General features: G+C 37.5%; 1 protein-coding gene across 4 annotated transcripts in view; it reads right to left on the bottom strand.

Moving 5' to 3' along the window:
- VRK2 (VRK serine/threonine kinase 2) overlaps window positions 1-21,578 on the bottom strand; it is a 92,761-nt gene that overhangs the window by 10,922 nt on the left and 60,261 nt on the right. For all 4 annotated transcript variants that reach the window (XM_069071767.1, XM_069071769.1, XM_069071768.1 and 1 more), the window contains 3 exons: window positions 10,663-10,783; window positions 8,193-8,251; window positions 250-434 (listed from right to left, as the gene is read on the bottom strand). In XM_069071767.1, coding sequence (XP_068927868.1) covers window positions 250-434; window positions 8,193-8,251; window positions 10,663-10,783 — 365 coding nt within the window. The remainder of the gene's footprint in view (window positions 1-249; window positions 435-8,192; window positions 8,252-10,662; window positions 10,784-21,578) is intronic.

The following is a 21,578-nucleotide window of genomic DNA, read 5'->3' as shown; positions in this document are numbered from 1 at the left end:
GACACTAATAATCTACAGGTCCTACTTTGACTTGAGAAACTATGGGTTTATCAAAACTACTTGTGGCAGTTTTCTTCCTTGAGAGATGACATCCTAGAGTTTGGACCAAATGAGGGGAAACAGGAATCAACAAACCTAATGACCAAGAAATTTTAGGCCCAGACTCATTTGGGGACCTAAATCAGCTTCCTATGGCACAAAAGTTTCATAAAAATGTAATCACCAACTCCTAAGGATCACATTACTTACTTTTTGATCTTTGCAGGAAGCACTTGGATTCCTGGTATATCCAGCAGCAGAAAATTCCAGTAGCCCTTTGTGGAGTTTTCCACTTGATTCCAATCCATCCAACAGGATTTTCTTTAGCATTTGATAGTTGGGCTTTTCATCATATGCTAAACCATTAGCACATGCCAAAAACTGGGCAATTTCATCTGAAAAGCATTTTTTAAAAATTGTCATTTCTTTCTGTGAAAAATGTTAAGTTTATTTTATAGCTTCAAGTTCTTTGTCACCTATCAGAAAACCCAAATGTCCAAAGGCAAATGTCTTCCAGGCTCTCAAAAGTACTGAAATAAAGTAATCTATATATTAATGGAGTTGGATAGAGAATAGATTTTAAAACGAACTTCTTTTTAGTTGCTTACGTATTATTCTCACAGAAAGAAGGAAAAATTAACAATCTGGATTTGATGACAATAATTTTTAAGAATATAAACATTGTAAAATGGTAATAAAGTAGATATATGTTCAGTAGTTAGGCAAAAAAAGTTACTTTTTAAAAAAAGTAACTCTTGCCTATTCAAGGTTATTTGGACAGTATTTCTAGAGAAAGAATCTCAGCAGGTGTCAAGCAAGGTTCCTACTTTGTGGCTACAACAGTACATTAAGGAATGGCCTTGTGTTCCAGGTTCTCATCCAGGCCTGACACCCTGAAGTTCTGTACATCTGATAAGACCTGTCCATTCACCATACAATCTTCCTGACTAATGGAGCTCAAGCAAGGGAGGAGTTTCTCCCTTTTGTTTCTTGGCTGGTGCAATCTTGCATGCATTGGTTCTGTATTGGGAAGTATCATAAAAAATGCACAGGCAGATGTGAGGTGCACTGAAAGTCAGCTGGTACCCAAGAAATGAGGTGCAACCACAGCTGTGATTCAAGTGGACACACTATTTTTCATTCTTGTTTCAAAGGATTGGGATCTGAAATTTAGGGCATAAGATGTTTTAAGTAAGAGCCAGCACAGGAGCTTTTAAAAATCGGCATGAAAACCAGTTGACTGTGTTGTCCATTTTCAGTGGATCCCAGAAATCTAGGGTTTTGTTTTTGTTCCTTTTAATGCTTATTTATACAACCATATGCACAAAGTACCTCTTCATTCCCTAGATATTTTCCTTAGATATTTTCATTATGTGGCAAGAAGATTCGGGGAAACTGCAGGGGCTGGCAGAAAGGGGTTTTCTACCACCCTACACATCTCCCACCACGAAGACAGAGGTGGTGATGGTGGTGGTGGTGTGGGAACTACAGGGTCCTTGGCACTCTCTCCCAACCCCTACTGGCAGAAATGGCAGCAGGGAGCTCTCGCATGCCAATTCTCCCATTATAGCCCAGCCAGTGACTCTTTGAAAGCACACAGCTCAGGGCTACTCCCTGGGAGCCTGTGGCTTAAATTAGTGCCCTTGGTTTCAGTGAAGTTGCATCAAGAACTGTGTGACTACAGCTAACAGCAGAATGTGGTCTTTCTGAACCAGCCTGGCCACCAGGGCAGCAGCTAGTTGTTGGAAAAACAGTGCCAAAAATGTACCATCCCCTGACCCTGGCTCTTGAAAAATCAAATTGTTTGACTTATTCTTGGCACTGCTATTGCCCCCCAACTCCCTCACCCACTTAGTTTTTTGGCCCAATTTTTAAGTAATGTTTTGGTTTTTTTCCCTTTGACTAATTTATAAGGCATTATGTTATCTTGCCCCCTGTCAACCAAAACTATCAATCATCATTATGGGCTATTTTAACCGTGCAGAGATAATCAAGTAGCATTTATTTAGAAATAAAAAGTGTTCTTGCCTTCAAGGATCATGCATTCTAATGAAATGACAATGGATAATGTTACATAATGTCCCTAGTATATTCGAATAGGTAAGGGGTTATGGTGGTTCAGAGCCTATTTACAGGATAAACAATTTTGTATAAATTTTGTGGTCAATCCCAGCTTTCTTGTGAAGTCATTCCTTTTCTTCCACAATGCCAAGCACTGGCTTCCCTTCTTTCTTCTCTACTACTACCACCTGTTATTTCCAACAAGAATTTCTCTCTTTCCCTGCCCCACTAGGGATAATAATTTATTCTTGCATAGAAGCTTTCTAAGGTTTTCTGAGGGTTTTTACCGCTAGTAAAAAGAGTAAAATAACTCCAGTTTATGCTGGTCTCCTCTTCCCCCACTTCCCCCTTCCACTTAGACTCTGCAAAGAAAAACAGATTCACGTAAGAGAGTAAGGTCTCTTGTACAAGAAAAACTGAAAACATCCCTGTTTCAGAAAGGGGAAAAGTCATACTCAGTCTATCCTAGACATTCCATTATAAGAACAAAATTCTGGGGTAAAGGACTGCCAGCTGGATGTCCCCATCTGGATGTGTTCTGTAGATGGCTCAAACTCAATATATCAAAATAGAAATTACTGTATTTCCCTCAAATTCATTCCTTCTCCAAGCTTCCTTCTTTTTGTTGACTACATAAATACCCTTCCACTTGCCGAAATCTGCAGCCTTGGATTCACTCTTGACTTTTCCCTCTCCATCATCCCCATATCCAATCAGATGCCAAGTTTTGTTGATCCTACCTCCACCATATCTCCTGCATCAGTCTTCTCTCCACTCAGTCTCTATTCTCCCTCTTATCTAGTTCAAGACTCATTGCCTCTCACCTAGATTATTTTAACAGTCTCCTAATTGGTCTCCCTAATGCTAATCATACCCCCACTCCAATTCATCCTTCATATATATAACTGCTCACCTGAGATTCTAAAAACATATCATCTTGTTACTTCAACCCAAATATCAATGACTTCCTATTGCTTCTAGAATGAAATACAAAACCTTACTTAGGCATCTGAGGTCCTCTGCTCCACAATAAGGCTCCCATTTACCTTTTCAGTATTATTTCTATTACCCCTCTCCCCATTCACTTTCTTTTCTCATCAAATTAGCTGCTCTTCATAAATAACATTCCATTTCCTGTCACAGTGCCTTCACAGAAGTGCTCCTATGTGCCTGAAATGGAATTCCTCCTCACCCCTCTCTCCCTAGTTTCATTTTAAGCACAATTCAGATTAATAGCCTACATGAAGCTTCCTCCACCATCCATTTGTTAGTACTCTCTCCCTGCTTAAAATTACTTTATAACTTATAATCCCTTTTTATAAGACAGGGGCTTTTATTTTTTTAGTTCCCCATTGTAGCAGGTATTTGTTGCTTAAAAATTTTGATCTGAACAAGGACAGAATCTGTGGAATGGAGATGGATACAGAATAGACCAGAGAGGCTGTGAACAAGACCAGTGCCTAGGTACCCATTAGAGAGCAAGAGAAAGGGTAGCAAAGGAGTATTTGTCTTTCCCTTCTCCCATGTCCTTTCTTCTCATCCCCTCCGATCAAGCCATGGGCAGGCTTTAACCACAACCTGTCCTAAGGTCAAGCTGAATGCAAGAAGGGTTGAATTGGGGGCATTCCCAGAAAGCAACAGCAAAGAGGGAAGGGGAATTACTGCTCTTACCAGATGTCTACATGGTGTAAGTCAGGCGTAAATAAATCTTAGATTGCTTGTACTTATTCATGGTACTACTAGAAACTAACAACTATTTATGAATAACAGTGTGTCTGTGGAGAAATATGGGGAATTCCAACCTGGAATGCCCATAATACACCTCTCCTAAACCAAAGTCCTGGACGGCCCCTGCCACGACCCAGAAACTGCTGAGGGGTAGAGCCTCTGCCTTCCTCCCTCATCTCTAAGTAACTCCTATAGACTGGTGTGAAACAGGTGCTTTGGACTCCCTACCAGTGCCTTTTGGACATATCTCCATACTTAATGGATCAATATAACACCCTTGATTTTTTTTCTTTGAGCATTAAAAATTAGTTACTGGCTTTCCTGTCCCTCATCACAATCAGCTGTTTTCCAATCAGGATTTCTTTCTTTTCCCCTTCCCCTTCATATTGCATACCCCCTCCTTTCCACCTCCTTACTGCTGGTGGCCTTCTCTCTAAGATGCCTTCTATGTACACAGTATGGATTTATATGTATGGAATTGTCTGCATATTCTCTCCCTATTTGAATGTAAGCTTCTTGAGGGCAAGAACTGTGTATCTGACTTTCTTTGCTTAGCATTTTCAGCCACAGTGCCTGGCAAATGATAAACCCCTAATGAATGTTGACTGCTTTATTAACAACAAACAGGTCTTTTGTGTCAAGAAGGGAAGAAAGGAAAATTCCAAGAGGTGGTAGTTGGGAGGAAAGAAGAAATCCTAGGACCACCCCACTGGACCAGTTGTTCTATGGAATGGAAGGAAACCTTTCAGGTTCTGGGATTCAAGAAAGAGAAACACTGAAGAAGGTATATAGGGGGAATATACAGCAACCTAACTCCCCAATAGTGAGTTACTGTCAACCTGAAGCTTAACCCACTATGATGTAATACAGATTTAAGATACTGGCATTTTAACTTTGAAGGTGACAAAAGAAAATCTTACATCTCAGAAGAGGTATTTAGTTTTAGAATTACAGAATTAGACTATGAGCAGCTTGAATGAAGGGAATATATTTTCTTTCTTTGTATCCCCAGTACTTAGTATAGTGCTTAGTGTATAGTAGACACAATAAATGCTAGTTAAAAGACTGGCTAAGATGTAGGGAATATTAATGGTGGATGAGCTGTCCTTGATGCTAGAGAATACTATGTGAATATCATCACTCTCTATTATTTTAAGGAGCCTCACCTTTCTGAACTATATTGTTTCCTTCAAGTGGAAATAGTATAAGACAACCTACCTGATAGACTTATCCTAGGGCTCAAATGAGCTAAAGTATGTAAAGTACTTTGCAAACTTTAAAATGCCATAAAAATGAAAACTATTATTAAAGTGAATGTTGTACATTTTAAACTCAAAACTTAACAAAGCTTCCATTTCCATGCCACTAGCAGCCATTCTCCTTCACATTAAACTATTTCCTTATCTATTCATTCATCCATTTATTTATTTGCTTTTTGAAAGGAGGAAGGTAGGGTAATTGGGTATAAGTGACTTGCCCAAGGTCACAAGGCTAGTTTTTTGTGTTGTATCTGTGGCCAGATTTGAACTCAGGTCCTCCTGATTCCAGGGCTGGAGCTCTATTCACTGCACCACCTAGCCACTCTGACACTATTTCCTAATTTAAGAATAAAGTTTCTGTTTTATTTTTTGGTACAGACCTATGATTTTGTTGGTATGCAGAACTCTGAATGAGGAAACACCCTCTACCAAGGAAAATCTATACTAGCTCTGCAATTAACTGTCCTAGATAGTTGCCTGAGGAACTTAAAGAGTAAGGGACTTGGCAAGGGCAGCACAGCCACTCTTTGCTGGAGGTGGGATAGTCTTCCCCACTTCAAGGCCAGCTGCCTAACCATGCTGGCTTGTTAAAGTTACATAATTTTGAAAGCAGCAAAGCATACACTTCTATCAATCAATAAGGGAAACGTTAGGACCCAAGAAAGACACTGTCCAATTTTCCCTTCAGGAGTCCTGCTGTGGTTCAAAATGATTTCTAATATAGCACCTTTAAGTAATATTAGTAACAGCATCAGTCTTCACTGCCATGTAAGCATTCCTCTAGCTTAACTGAAAGAAATCCTTGCACGATACAATTTGACTGGCCATTAAAATAAAACAAAACTGGGGAGGAGGGCAGAAAGAGATATACCAATTTAACTCAAATCTTTATTAAATACCTTTTATGGGCAAGGCATTGTTCAAGGTGCTGGAATATAAAGATGAAATTAAGACCAAGTCCTTGCTCGAGGACCTTAAACGCCACATCAGAAATGATCCTCCAGTATAACCAAATAATGCATAAATGTGGTCATCCTGGATTTTTTTTCATGGCATTTTAACTATAAAATAATTTTCTTAACTTATTTTTTAAATCAACCTTTCATTCCTCTCACTTAAGAAAAAAAAAAAAAAGAAAATGAAGGTTGTTGGTTTAAAGTACCAAAGACACACTGATATAAAAAAGTAAAACAAATTCATGCATATTACTCCTACTGGAGACATCTTCCCTCATTAGAATGTAAGCTCCTTGAGGGCAGGGACTGTCTGGACATTGACTTGTTTTATAGTTATATTCCCAGTGCTAAGCACAATGTCCGGCTCATTGAAAGCAATGAATAAGTAATTATTAAATTACTGACTAGAAGAGATTATTGGAGTTATGGAGATGACTGGGGCCAGTTCTTATGGTAAACAGAACTTGTTCAGAATTGACAGACATATTAGGTGCTACCTTTATCTCAAAGGGCCTCATCAGGCAGCTCAGGTGGTGTAATGAATGAGTGCTGGCCTTGGAGTCAGGAAGACCTGACACTTACTTACTGACCCTGGGCAAATCAACTTAACTTCTCTCAATTTCAGTTTCCTCATCTGTAAAATGAAAATAATAACAGCACCTACCACACAGAATTGTCATGAGGATCAAATAAAATGTGTTCAGTCATTTCAGTTGGATCCAACTCTTCATGACCCCATTTGGGGCTTTCTCAGGCAAAATACTGGAGTGGTTTGCCATTCCTTTCTCAAGCTTATTTTATAGACGAAGAAATAGAGCCAAGCAGGGTGAAGTGACTTGCCCTGGGTCACACAGCTAGCAAGTGTCTGAGGTCAGATTTGAACTCAGGAAGATGAGTAAGACTAGTGCTCCATCCACTGCACTACCTAGCTGCCCTTAAAGCATTATATGAAGGCTAGCTACTATAGGACTGAAGATTTAGACTGGCCACATGGTCCAAGTCTATTGCTGGGCTTCATGAGGTGTTGAGTGGTTAAGTTGGTTAAGTGACTTGCCCTAAGTCACACAGGAAGAAAAGAACAGAGGAATTGGAACCCAACTCATTGCTTTCCAAAGTCAGCACTCTTTCGACTGTTAAGTGACCTCTTGGGAGCTTTAAAAAAAAATATATTTAGGTAAACAAATGACTCAATATGTCAACAATGACTAACTTTACTTTTCAACTCTTGGCTAGAAGTCATGGTGGGACTGCTTCACATTAGGCCAATACACAAGGTACAGAGGTCCCTAAAAGTGTTATCCAACTGCTCATCTGGGGACTCAGCAATACAACAGAGCGAGCAAGAATTCCCTCTGCTTACGCTCCATGATGAAAGAAAGCCTGACAATATAAGCCAAGCTGGCCCTTTCCTGGGCTTCTACATGACAGTCTGACTCAGTAGTTAAACCAGAGCTCAATAAGGGGTCATAGAAGCATACACAAATGACAAGAGCTTGGGTGGTACTGATGATGCTGTCAATTAAAGAATGAAGGCATCCTCTAAACAGCTTCATTCATTTCTATACACAAAGCTCCCCTGTCCTGGATAGGCTAAAAGTTCCTGTTACCTGTTCAGTGTAAAAGTAAAGTACTTATTTTCACAATTTGGCTTTTCATTAAGCACCACTGCCACCACACCTGCTTAACAGCAAGCAGTAATCTTTTCCTGGAACAATAGTTTCTATAACTTTTTCTTCTGGCGCTCATCAATGCATTTCTTTAAATTATAAATGAGCAAGAAAAAAAAGTGTTAACATGTGCACCTGAAATGAGGTACACTTGGTTGTTAAGCCCTTGCAGGATTCTCAAAACATTAACCCCCAAAGAATAACCAATTAGCAGAGTAATTCTACCACTACTAGAAATCTGCTTTTTTTCTACTGGAGGATCATATTCTTTGGTAAAAAAAAATACACTAAATTATCAAAATCTTTGTTTTCCCCATTCTAGACAGCAACCTGTCTATAATGAATTTTTTTGGGTGGGAGGTGGTGGTGGTGTGCAAGTGGTGGGGTAGAGGGTGGGTGGAAAAGGGAAGGGTAGTGAAGTAGGGAGATGGGCAAAGGCAGTGAGCTGTAAAATGTACAATAGAGGTGATAATCAGACTTACGGCAGCTGTTTCCAGAAGGATTCCACTTCATCACTGAATTGGGGAGCTCATCCAGAAGACTAAAACAGAGCAAAGCACACATTTAATTTGTTTTATAGCAGGTGATTCATTTGAAAAATTAGCCAACAATAAAATTCGGCTTCTGTGGATAAGGAATCTTTGAGAGGGCTAACTATTGGCAACCTTATTCCCATCCTACCTGGGGGAGAAGGGGAGGAGGAGGAAAGGCCAGAATTCCTCCTGACCAGCCTTAATTTTTAACCAGAGGTGGACACTGTGGAATGTGTAGCAGAATGCTCTGATTATAATAAGTCCATGTGAATGGGATGTCTAAGTTAACTTTGGGAATGAAATCTGCCATAATTATTCTCCACAGAAACATTTTAAGGGAAAATTGAATTAAATGTTAGCGTTTTGTCCTTTAAAAATAATAATGACAGCTCATTCATATGGTACTTTAAGGTTTGCAAAGCTTCTTATGTACACTATTTCATTTGATCTAAAACATAAAAACGGCAGGGAGAGGGGGGAGAGGGATGAATTTTTAGGACACTTGAAATTGATTTTTAAACCTCCTTACTTAGGCAGTTCCATTTGAAAAATTCAAATTGCATTGATAATTTGTCTCCTCCCTAAGAAATGGTTTTGACTAAGCTATAATAAACAGGTTGACAAGCAAAGGTCTAAAAAAATGATGCTTTTTTTCTCCAATCTAGATTTGTACATATATCTCATGCATTACGCTGGACATAAACAATTCCTTCTATTGCACTCAGCTGTGTGCACTACAAATACTAAAAATGCAACTTAACATTCTTGTGGTACGCACTTCACGGCACAAACCCAGACATATGCAAAACCACGACAACAAACACATCGTGTGCTCATTTCAATTTGTAATGTCACCGTGGCCTAGGAAAATAAGCGGCATAAAGGAAGAGTTTACAAACACACCAAAATGAGGATATTCAGCGTTATATCTCCCCACAGTAAACATAACTGGGACAGATTGTGTATAGATGTGTGTGTGTATACACATATTACATATATGCTAGGCTTCTATTGTCATGTAGAATAATAGAAAATGCCGCAAATTAGCCAAAGACCTACGATGCAGTGGTTGGGGGCGATAGAACCTGTACTATTTCTCATAGAGTAGATTAATACTAGACTATAGATAGACTAATGAAACAAAAAGTTAACATTGTATTTTGTAGTATTTTATTAAAATAAACCATATCTATTTAATTCCAATTATCCTAACAATATTATATGAACTCAAGTTCATTTTTCTTCACAAAATAGAGTAAAATACCTTGCATTTCTTGATTCTAACTGGACCACAGTACTACATGTAAACATCTGTCTTTCTCAGTACTTATGTGGCTCACATTCTGAAGAATGCCAGGTGTCCAAGGGTTAATTTGGACACATGGATCACTGAAGAGCATGAATGATTGATGGAACATTGAATTGTGGCTATGTGTTAGTTTGGGGTGGGGAGGAGGAGCAAAAAGGCTATGGCAATCCAAACTTCCAAAGGAGAAATATTAAATATAACATATGTCAACATTTACAAATGTAGTCTGTATTATCCAGAGTCTGCAGGCTAACCTTTCTCTCTGCTGAGAGCTGATGCCACACAATTTGCAGATTGATTTCTGTGGATCAGTTATCCCTATTGTGCACTTCTGTTGTGACTTGCCCTACTTAAAACTTTGCTGCCTTTTCCAATTGTGATATTACATCTATGGATAACTACTGCCGAGCATATCTTGGTCTATAATGAAAAACTGGTTACTTTGTGCTGCGTGCAATTGACTTTCTCAAGCCTGATCAGTGAGAGAATGGAAGAGCGGGAATGTGCTGGGTTCTTATTCTGACCTAATTCTCATTCTAACACAGATTCCGGCTGATAAAAAGTTCGGATTTGGAATTCTAATAATGCTTATGTGACTGTAAGATCATCTGCCTCCTATGTGCAACTTTAAACAAAAGGGTTTTTTCTACAAAAGAAAAAACAGCTCCTCTAAGCCACAAGAATAGGACAGATATTCTCAGTTGAAAAACAATAAATGGTTCATTTTGTCCCCATGTTAACACTGGTGCTTGGCACAGTTAATGTCACCCATACCAAATTCTCAATACTCATTTAATTGTGTATATATTAATATGAAGATGTTATACCTTGAAAATAATACCATTTAGAATCTAAGCTTTGGAAATCCCTAAAAAGGGAACAAATAAACTGCTTTATGTCTTACTATAGAGCTCATCTACATGTGCATTTATGGGTGGTTTCTCAGAGTTTATATCTTCCCAATGCTTCTTACAATATTTTTTTAATTAAAGAAATTTGCTTTAGCTTTCATGTAGGGTGAAAGGCGATCTTCTCCAGGATGTCAGATTTCTTTGATGTTTCCTTTCAAACCTGCTTTTGTAAATGATGGAATACTTAAAAAGTGTGTACTCTGTTTTAGCGGTCTGGACGGCCACAGGGTCTTTCAGGTTCTGTTCCCAGGGCAGTTTCCCACATAGCCATTGCAGCATGCAGTAGCCGAGGATTTCAAGGTCTCCTCTTCTAGATGGGGCTAAAGGAGTAAGCATTGAGAGAGAAAGAACGATGAAGGATAAGGACTTCTTGAGAAATAGAAAAAGCTTTGACTGAACTACTGTGGATGAAATATGAAAAAGCCAAATGGGCAAAAGTGTTTTGTTTGTTCAGCTGGAGCAGAACTAAAACGCCCAGGCTCTTGGCCCCAGTCCACAGACAGGCAGTGACTTGTTGCTGTTGAAAGTAAGGGTCAGTTTCCTCACCTCCTCCAACTTCATCCTTCCTTAGTCTGGCCTGTCACATGAACTTGATCCCCATGGCCTCTGACATGATCCAGACAGCCCATAACCCGGCACCAACACTTTCTCAAAGAGCCAAGCAGTAAAACAAAGAAATAAATGTCTGCAACTAAATTACTAACACATGTTCCAGGAAGTCCATGGGGTCTGCATTGGTCATGCAGAGACCCTCTGAGTGCAGACTAAACACTGATGGCCTTTCCTTTACTGCTACAAGCAGCAGTGGAAGCTGGAGAAGGAATGGCAAAACTGCCATCTAGTGTACAGTGGGAACCCTGGGCTCATCGGAACCTTTTTCTAAACACTTGCCTGGGCCTAAGCTGCAATGGAGACATGAATGAGGGTACGGTGCTCTGGAATCCTGTAAGGTGTATTTCTAGGTAAAAGGAGAGCTGACATACTACTGGGGTATTGTGGTGGGAGAGAGAGGGAGTAAGGACCACCAACTATTTCTTGATGTGAGAAACTACAGCTACAACATATGGAGTTTTGAGATAATCTCTTCCTAAAAACAAACAAAAAACCCCACCTTATTAAAAGGAGAAATTAATATTTCCAGGTTACTAAAAGTACCCCACACAAGCTGAGGGGATTCAGCAAAATTATACATATGACTTCAAGAGTACTTTGCTACCCCAAAGAGGGATGACACAATCTAGAGAAATGGGACAAAACCAGTAACAGAATTATTTGGTACTTGATTGACAAATCCTCATATTAATGAACAAATGCTCAAGAGTAACAACTATTTTTCTAGTTATTCTGAAGTTGGTTTGAACAATGGGCTACTATTTAAAGCTATATATCTATAAGAATTAATCTGGGCAGAAACATATAAGCTCAGAGAGCTGTACATAATACAATGAATTAAACTTGCTGTAAACAGGTATCATATTTTATGGGGTTTCATTAAATAAATTTGGAAAAGTCACTTAGCAAACTTATTTTTTAATTTAAAAAGTCATCTACTAAGAGCAATGGTGCCAACACATCATAACTGTTTCTTGTTACTATACATAAGTTATCATAAAAGCAAAAGACAAGATTAGCTCTTACACATACTCTATCTTAACTGCTATTAGAGTATTGGATTATTCAAGGCCCTTCAATCTAGCAGAATGCTACATGATCCCTCGGGTATCATTTATTTTCTGCACCAGATTCAACAATGTCCTAATGCAAGACTTGGCTCTCATATTAAAATAAAAACACAATCTCTACCACTTGCTGTTCTGTAGTGATTTCTTCAGTAATAAATCTCCCATTAATAGTGGAATGGTTCCATTCATACAGATGTTTTCACAAAGCCTTTTTTCCATTATGGCCATTCCAGATTACCACCATATAAACCAGTGCTTTTGATTTCAGATCCTCCAGTTTCCACAAAATGAACTTCTGTCACCTGTTTGGATGACACAGGCTATATGCAAGTGGATTCTTGCAGAAGTCAACAATATGAAAATAGAATGGACATCCTCTGTGTTCCTATTTCCCCCCCTACTGAAGGAGTAATTGATATAAGTAATCACAAGTCTTTTACATTTCTGAAACCAATCTATCATAACTGGTAATAGGCCTGGAGAGTTAACTTTTACTTCACTATTATAGTTTGGCTTTACCTAATTAAAATAAATTCTCATTCACATTTTCAGTCTTTTGCCCATTTTCTGATCTCCTGCACCCATATACTACTAACACTAACTTCGGAGCTAGAGTGTTTTTTACTATCGTGGACACTGAATTTCAAAAGGAAAAAAAAACCCTTCATTTAAACAAATAATACCTCACAGTCTCTCACTATCATCACTGAAGAGGGAATTAATGAATTAAAAAAGCAGTTGCTACCTATAGATAAGGGAAGAAACTTAAAAGTTACAACTTTTTGGGAAGCTGAGCCCCTAGACATTCTAACAATGATTATTTCTTTTCTTCTTCCCTTCAAACTTTATATTTTTTTAAAGAGTTGTTAAAGGCTCAGAAATGCCTCAGAAAGGCATTCCTCTGCAGTCAAGATTTTTGCCAGCAAGAATATCATTCACAAAAGCAAGGCTGGTTTAAATCCCTGATAAATTATAAGTAAAAAATTCTTACTTATGACTAAACATCCCCATAGTGACAAGTACATACAGTTAACCTGAAAATGAATTATCACAGCTGAAATGTTGTAAAGTTTAATTTTTTAAATAGTTATTTTGAAGAATTTATAAATGGTCCCACTGCTTTTTAGAGAACTATTTTCAAAGAAACTATAAAGATCATAAATAAGTTATATTTTTCTCTTTCATATATTTTTCACACTTTGTGGGTATGTGCCATCTCTTACCCTTTAATGTCCCTTGGTACACACTGCAACTTTCAACTTTAACTTCCATAAACATTTATTAAGCACCTACTGCATGCATAGTTATGTGGCACGCATAGAAGAGTCAATAATACACAATGCCTGAATACAGTGGCCTCATGATCTAATAGGAGAATAAAACCTTAGTACAAATGCTTTGCCATAAAATGCATCAACTTTTCAAGTTGAGGTTATATAATTAATTGAATCACTTGTACTCATGCAACAGTTTAGTAAAAAAAAAAAAAAATTCCGAAGATCCAAACTTGGAATCTGTGACATTCTCTCAGAAAAATCTGGTAAATTTTCAAAACTGAGGCAGATATGCTTATAGCTTCTCTCAAAACAGTTGATAACATCCCTTTCTAAAAGAAAAGATTCTTGGGGCGGCCAGGTAGCACAGTGAGTAAGAGCACTGGCTCCAGTGTTGAGAAGACCTGGAGATCGAATCCCGGGCTCAGACACTTAGCACCGACCCAGAAACACCTGGCCGTGTAACCTTGAGCAAGTTACTTAACCCCAATTGCTTAAGGGGTGGCCAGGTGGCTCAGCGAGTAAGAGCACTGGCTCCAGTGTCGGGATGACCTGGATCAAATCCGGGCTCAGATACTCAGCACCACACCCAGAAATAACTGGCCATGTAACCTTGAGCAAGTTACTTAACCCCGACTGCTTAAAAAAAAGAAAAGAATAGATTCTCTTTAAGGCTAGTATATCTTTTATATTTAACTTATTAATATGAAACAATTCTAGTTTGCAAACTTTTGAGGTTCTCAAAGTCTGATAATCCAATTCTTTAAAGTATCTATACAAGTGAAAAATAGTACCTAAATATATAATTATGTAATTCATGGACACCAGTTGGCAGAGGAGAAAGGGTGAGTATTAATTCTACTTCGGAATGCAATTCTAGGATAATTTTATGGCAGATGTACATTTCATACTCTATACACCATATATACAACTACTCTTCTTACTGAAACTATGTGTAGTTACAGAAGATTGTTCCCCAGGTTTACAGGGGGATACTTTATTACTGTTTTTCATGCTATGCCAATTAAATAGCATAGCCATTTCCTTTGGAGCAGGAAAGGGGGTGTGCGGGGAGAGAGGGAAATAGCATTTGTATACACAAAATGAAAGACAGAACTTCTATTATTTGGGTTTACAAATTCTAAAAACTGTTACTTCCATTCAAGCATATGAAGATGGAAGCCCAGTGGAAAAGAATACTGGTTCTACATTCAGAGATGGACCTTGGCTCAAATTCTACCTAGGATAAATTCCAGTTTGGCTAAGTCACTCTAATCTCTGTAGGCCTTGTTCTCCTAAGTAGTAAGATGACAGTGAGTACTTTTTAGCCTTAGATCTATGATCCTATGGGATCCTGTCTGTCCAAAGATGAATGAGTTCTGGACAAAGATGTGGGCAGAGTGCCAGTGTCTAAAATTCCAAGTGAGATCACCAATAAAAAGCCTTCCTATGCCACAAAGTTTCTTTCTCTGAAGAGTTACTTGACTGGAGTGTAGAGGGGAAGAGTGAATAAGGGTGCTGATTAGAGAGTGTGGCTGTTATTTGCCCTTCTCCAGTTTTGTTGCTTACAGTATATTATAACACTATGACACATGAAAAAATCATTTAACAGATAGTATGAATTGAAAAATATCTACTTCAGGCAGCTGTGTAGTACAGTGGATACAGTGCTGTGCCTGAAGGCAAGAAGACCTGAGTTCAAATTCAGATACACACATTTACTAGCTGTGAGACCCTGAGCAGATCACTTAACCTCCCTCTGCCTCAGTTTCTTCAACTGTAAAATGGGGATCATAATAGCACCTAACTTGAAGAGTTGTGAGCCTCAAATGACATAGTATTTGTAAAGCGTTTAGTAGAGTGCCTAGAATATAGGTTCTATGTGAATGTTTATTTTCTTCCTTGCTAAATGACTGATATATGAAAGAAAAGGACAGTAAGGTAACCAAAGCAAGGAAATCCTTCCCCAAGAGGCTGATGATATGAACATGTGGAAAATCAAAAGAGCAAGGAATTTCTTGTTTTTCTATCTGAGCAACAAGTGGAAATCAGGGCTCATGAAGTTCTGCGTGGAATGGTAAAGAGCTAAGCATTTTTGTGTTGACTTCTAGAGTCCAGATCTGTGATTTCATCAGTGGGAAGATCTCCCTAGTGTGAACACTTCCTCCGCCACTGATAAAGAACTGTAATGTTGCAACTTATATTCTTAGAGGATAGTGTTTAATGCTTTATTTGAAGCATAGCATATTGCTCTCCCTTTCAGAAAATGCAGTAATATCCAGGCAGAAGAATAATGGCCTCTGAGACAGAAAGACCTGGGTTTTCAGTGATGACTCCGACACATTCTGCCTGGGTAACGCTGGTCAAGTTACTTACCCTCTTTAAGAATATAAGTTGCATGGAGTGGTAAAGAGTACACTGGGTATAAAGTCAAGAAGTGGGCTTCAAATGAACTCAGCCCCTTGGCTTACTTCATCACCATCACCATCTCTAGTATTTATATAATGCTTTAAGTCTTGCAAAACACTTAGAAAATATTTCATTTTATCTTCACAAAAACTCAAAGAAATAGGTTAGTATTACTTTCATTGTGCAGGTAAGAAAGGTGAGGCAAATAGAAATTGCCCAGAGTCATACGCTAACTGAGTGTTTCAAGCTATATTTGAAGTCAGGTCTTCCAGACTCCAGGTCCAGCGCTATCTCTAAGCTTCTGTTTCATCATTTTTATAAAATGGAATCAATAATGCACTTACCTCACAGGTTTATTGTGAGTATCAAAGGAAAATTTACGTAAACTCTTACAAATGAAGCATAGGTATTGTTATTAGTAATATTCATAATAAATAGTATCCATCACAGAAATAATAGTGACTACACGCCTAAGTAAGGGGATTTGGTTTTCTTTACACTAGTTTGTCTGGTAGAATGAATACATCACCCAAAGAGTTCTGCTAAGAGTATAAAGAAATGTGGTTTAAGATATATGCCAACACTGAAAAGTCAACCCCAAATGCCAAATCTTTAGAGGGGAGAGGAGGGAAGGCAGAGGGAAAGTGAAAAACTGTGTCCACAACAAATGCTGTTTCTTGGATGATGTATGACACCATATTTTTTTTTTATTAGAGCTGATATACAGACTATGGAAAACAGCCAATTTTATCTACATGTAGACATAACCGCCCACTTTAATGCTATTTGACTGGCTACTGTCTGAACTGAGCACGGCACCTCATTAAGAAAGGGGTTAATTTTTTTTGTCATTTGCCATTTAAGAAAACTAGTAGAGAGCATAAAGCGTGTCATTTTTCCAGGTTTTAAAACATATAAACACATTTTCAGTTTATTTCACATACATTCTGCAAATCTGAGGGTTTGATTACGAGTGAAGGGAAGCCATGAAAGAAATAACACTTTTAGGATTTAGATATCCTGCATATGCAGCATGTGACTGAAAACAATAATAATACAGTACATAACATTTCGTCCTAGGGTAAAAAGGAAAATTATCCTGAATTTCCCTGCGCGCCAACGTATTTTAAGAAGAATGTAATTTAGATAGCTTACACTCTTCTTATGGTCATCGATGATGGCAAATTAAAACGGGTCTTACATGCTCAATGCACAGGTCTGCAGTATTTAGAGAAGCTCAGTATGTTAAGTGCAGTATATCTCCAGAGAAATTAGGTATTGACTGCATGCCTCAGTGAGTAGAAAATCTACAAAAATCCATACGACATATTGATCTAAATATTACTTTTTAACACTACTAACAATGTAACAAATTTTAAAAAGGTGCATTTGACGCAGATATAATTCTTTTTAATTATCAAGCAACAAGCCTGAAGTGGTGCATGGTTTATACATCTTGGGCTTCATAAAAAAATTAAAAAATGAACAAGGAAAAATTTCAGTCCAATGTCTTTTCTTCTAATTTTACACGAAATGAAGCACTTTAGCCCCTCAGAAAATACCTTTGGGTCACACAAAAGAATTAAGTTTGGAATAATCCATGATTAAAAATATATACAAGATTTGCTTCAGTAATACCATCTTTCTTTTTTTTTGTCAGCAATAATAGAACAAGCTAATAGCCAAGAAGTCTTTTTTAACTCAATGATAAGACACTCAGATGGAAAAGCTGATTGGCAAAAATCACCTCTTACAAGCTACCTCATTATAAAAACCCAATTATTCCAAACAAAAATGAGGTTTAGAGCTTCAGTTCCTAGATCATCATTACAAATAGCAGCAAAAACTAGACATTCTAGTCAGATCACCATAAATGGACAACTCATAAGTTAATTCTAAATTGAAACTGGAATATTTCATTGGGTCTGACCAAACATAGCAATGTCAACATTTCCAAATTTTTACAGCAGGTGCACATCAAATATTCTGACAGTTTTCTTTGTTTACATGTATTAAGTTTTTATGGTTTTTCTTTGTTTGCAGAGTAGAGGGGAGGCTACTCTCAGATTCAGCTACATAGTTACTGTACTAAAAGCTGATAAGCAAATTTTTAAGGATGTGAACCAATGCATTTAAGGATTTCCCCTTATGGGGACTATGCTGATGACAAACCATCTATGACATAATAGATAGGACCTAGAGAGTTGCTTGAGGCACACAGATTCTATATGACTTTCTTAGGTTAAAAAAGCTACCTCTCTGAAGCAGAATTTAAGTCTTTTCTGACTCCAGCATACTAATCATGACAGCACACTACTATTATTCAATTTACAGTCACAAAAATTTATGGATCTCTTTTGTCTGACCTACAGGCACAAATACAAGATATGTCAATGAAATTTCAAATAAAAAAAAAGCCTCAACATTTTTTCTTTCTGTTTGTTTGATTTTTGTTTTGAGGCAATGGGGTGACTTGCCTAGGGTCACACAGCTAGTAAATGTTAAGTGTCTGAGGCAAATATTTTTATTTTTTAAAACTCAGTATGGCTTAATGAATTTCATTAATTTAATTTAGTGTAAGTCAAAAAATGTAATTTTTCTTTGTCATTTTCTATAGCTGGGTCTATCTTTTGCTATAACAACTGGTTAAGAAATAATAATATTAGATAACATATAAATAGCATTTTACACATATTATCTCACTTTATTTTCACAAAAACCCTATGAGGTAGGCTCCATTATTATCTCTATTTTCTACATAATGAACTGAGATTGAGAAGTTAGGTGACTTTTTCAAGGCCACACATCTGATAAATATGTAAGACAGTGTTCAAATGTGCTCTATGTACTATGCCAACTAAATGCCCTAAATGAAATGAAAAAAACTGGTGGTTTTTTCTACATTGCTGGTATCTACCAATCATATGATATGAAAAATTTCTGACTTGACTGCACCCCATCCAGTTTGTAGTAAAATCAAGGAGGCAGTGCAACTAAGCTTTAAAATGCAAAGTCAAAAACTCATTCTCAGTAATGCCTGTCTTATTCAGAAGCTAGCTGTATATAGTCTAAAAAATCAGTGAGAACTGAGAGGCTAGCATCCCCAAAATGGCCTTGATATTATGGCTATAGAATATATTTGGCAGGAGGAAGGGCATGAAAGCCTGAAGACATCATTTCCTGGAAGAACAATTCATCATCAGGAACTGCTTGCATGGCTTTTCTTGTGCATTTTTTGTATCTTTGTGTTGTCTGTTCTTGGGAAAGTATGGACTGGGCTATGCTATAAGCTGCCTAAAGAACGAAGCAAAAATCCAAAAAAGAGCTGGGTGATGACGTAAGTTCAGAAACTGTTGTTTCCTTGATGATACCTTCTGAACCCTTCCATATTGTCTCCATTGTGCCTGTGTAAGCAGAAATCACAGTTTTATGGGAACTGTGCACAAAAAGTATAAATGGAAAAAAAGGAGAAAGAAAGCATATTACATCTACACTGTGTACAACATATGAATTCATTAAAACTTTGTAAAAATAAAATCCTATTTTAAATGGACTAGTGAAGCTTTCTACTTTGAATCTTATGGTGAATCTTTTTGCAAATTTATTTTGATTAATCTATCTTTCTAATAAATTCTGATGTTCTATATGTTCTGTTTGCTTAAAGCAAATCATATCTATGTGTTAAGTCTAATAAAGAAGGAAATAAATTAGGAATTTGATCAGTTTGCTAAAGAAATGGTGATCCTCATTTTGTTCTTGGCAAATCAAGAACCTAAATGCAAAAATCCATTTGTCAAAACTTATTATTTTCCAGGAAAAAAAATAACCCCAAGAGTTTACTGGGTAATGGGGAAAAAAACTTTTTGTCTTTTCTTATAAAAGATAGCTCATTCAGGTCATAATCCCAAGCATTAGAGGAAAAGAATGATACAGTTAGAGCTGGCATGGCACAAACCTAGGCCCGTCCAATAGGGAATACCACCAGAGGAGCAGTTTCAGAGATGGAAACTGCCAGCTGGAAATGGGAAACTTACCTCACTGTGAAAAGGTGGAGAGTGTAGAAAAAAATGTAAAGTGTACACTTACTATCTCCAAAGTGCCAAGTCATTGAGGTAAGGTGGCACAATTTTATACTCTTGCCTTGGGTACAAAATTAGCTAGCTATAGGGTGCCAGAAAGTTCTACAGCATACTAGAGTTTTATGGGTTTTTACTGGAGGAAGGAGGAGGGTGATTAAGAGAAAATAGTTCAAAAGTCACAATTAACTCAGTGTTGTAGTGGTTTCAGTTAAGATAGGTGAAATACTTGAGCCAATCATATTGTAGAATGGTTATATTACCAAAATAATGCCAGCTCAGGAGACACAAAATTTCCAGTTACAGTGAATGATGTGATGTGAGATAAATGTCTTAAATTCCTCCCAAAAGTCTCACTCTGCCAATAATCTGGCAAAAGATAAATACAATCTGTAACTAATTTAGGCAGAAAAAAATTTTAACCTAAAAAGCTATCAGTAAACATTTAAAAATATGAATATGAGTTGGATTAAAACTTAATTATGTAAGTGGTTTTCATTAGGTATGAAAAATCTAAATTAAGATACATTTATTGGCCACCTGAGAGATGGTATGTAGAGGCAAATACATAAATAATTATTACTTTTCAAACTTAATCCTACCTGAGTGAAAAACAGTAGCTTTCTTTATTCTATATTCAGAGAAAAAAGATGGGTTCCTACTTTTGAAAATTTACCCTGGGTTGGGCATGGTCATGGTCATACACACCTGTAATTCCTGCCACTGGGTAGGTAGACTAAGGCTGGTGGTTTAGTTCTGGATTTCTGAACTGTAGTGGGGTAAACTGAGTGTTTTCCATAAATCCAGCACCAATATAGTGAGCTCCAGGGAACGGGGGACCACTAGGCTTGGGGATTGTGGAGAGGGGAGGTGAACTACCTCATGTTAGAAAATAGAGTAGATCAAAGCTCTTGTGTCAATAACAGTGGGACGAGGCCCATGAGTGGTCCCTGTACTTCCACAGCCTGGGCTACACAGGGAGACCCAGTCTTTCCAAAAAGAAAAAAAAAATTACCCTGAAAACACTTCCTTGGTGGAAGAAAATACAGCTGACAATCTTATTTCATTTTTCCATTGGCCTACCTTAAACTACCATGGGTTTTAATAGCTCTGGCAAATTATCAAGACCCTCTACATTACATGGTCAATGGTCCTTTTAATAGAAAAGGCAATAATACACAGTTGTTTGTGCCAACTAAAACTCGTTAGAAAGTATTAGTTTAAGGTAACAGTTCAGCAGCTATTAACAAGTGCAAGTTTCTAATTGTAATTAGTGACACTGTAGTCCTTTCCAAAAGGGTAACAAAATACCACTTCAATTGGGTTAGTATATTTGAAAACATTTTTTTAAAATAAAACTTTATAAAGACAATATTTTTTGCAAGCCAAAGTTTTTCAATAATTGCCATTTTTTCCACTAGCATAACATTCGAATTGACTTTTTGTCTTGCTGACATAGCAACTAAGAAAGTTGTGTTGCATTGACCACATTGATTGTGAACAAGGCAGCCATCAGTGGAACTTGGTGCCATATATTTTCAATATTGACCTCCCACTCCCTTTTCCATGGCTCTATGGGTCTGCTATTGGATTTGGACTGCAGTGTAATAAACAGCTAAGGTTTAATTAATGGTAAATGAATACAAGACATAGGTTATGACTTTAACTAATTAG

The sequence above is a fragment of the Petaurus breviceps genome, unplaced genomic scaffold (assembly GCF_028583685.1).
Source record: "Petaurus breviceps papuanus isolate PSGF00001 unplaced genomic scaffold, PetGlider_PUasm1.0 90842, whole genome shotgun sequence".
Taxonomy (NCBI): Eukaryota; Metazoa; Chordata; class Mammalia; order Diprotodontia; family Petauridae; genus Petaurus; species Petaurus breviceps.
Note: the sequence above shows the minus strand (reverse complement) of the source record. Positions and strands in the feature narration are given on the sequence as shown.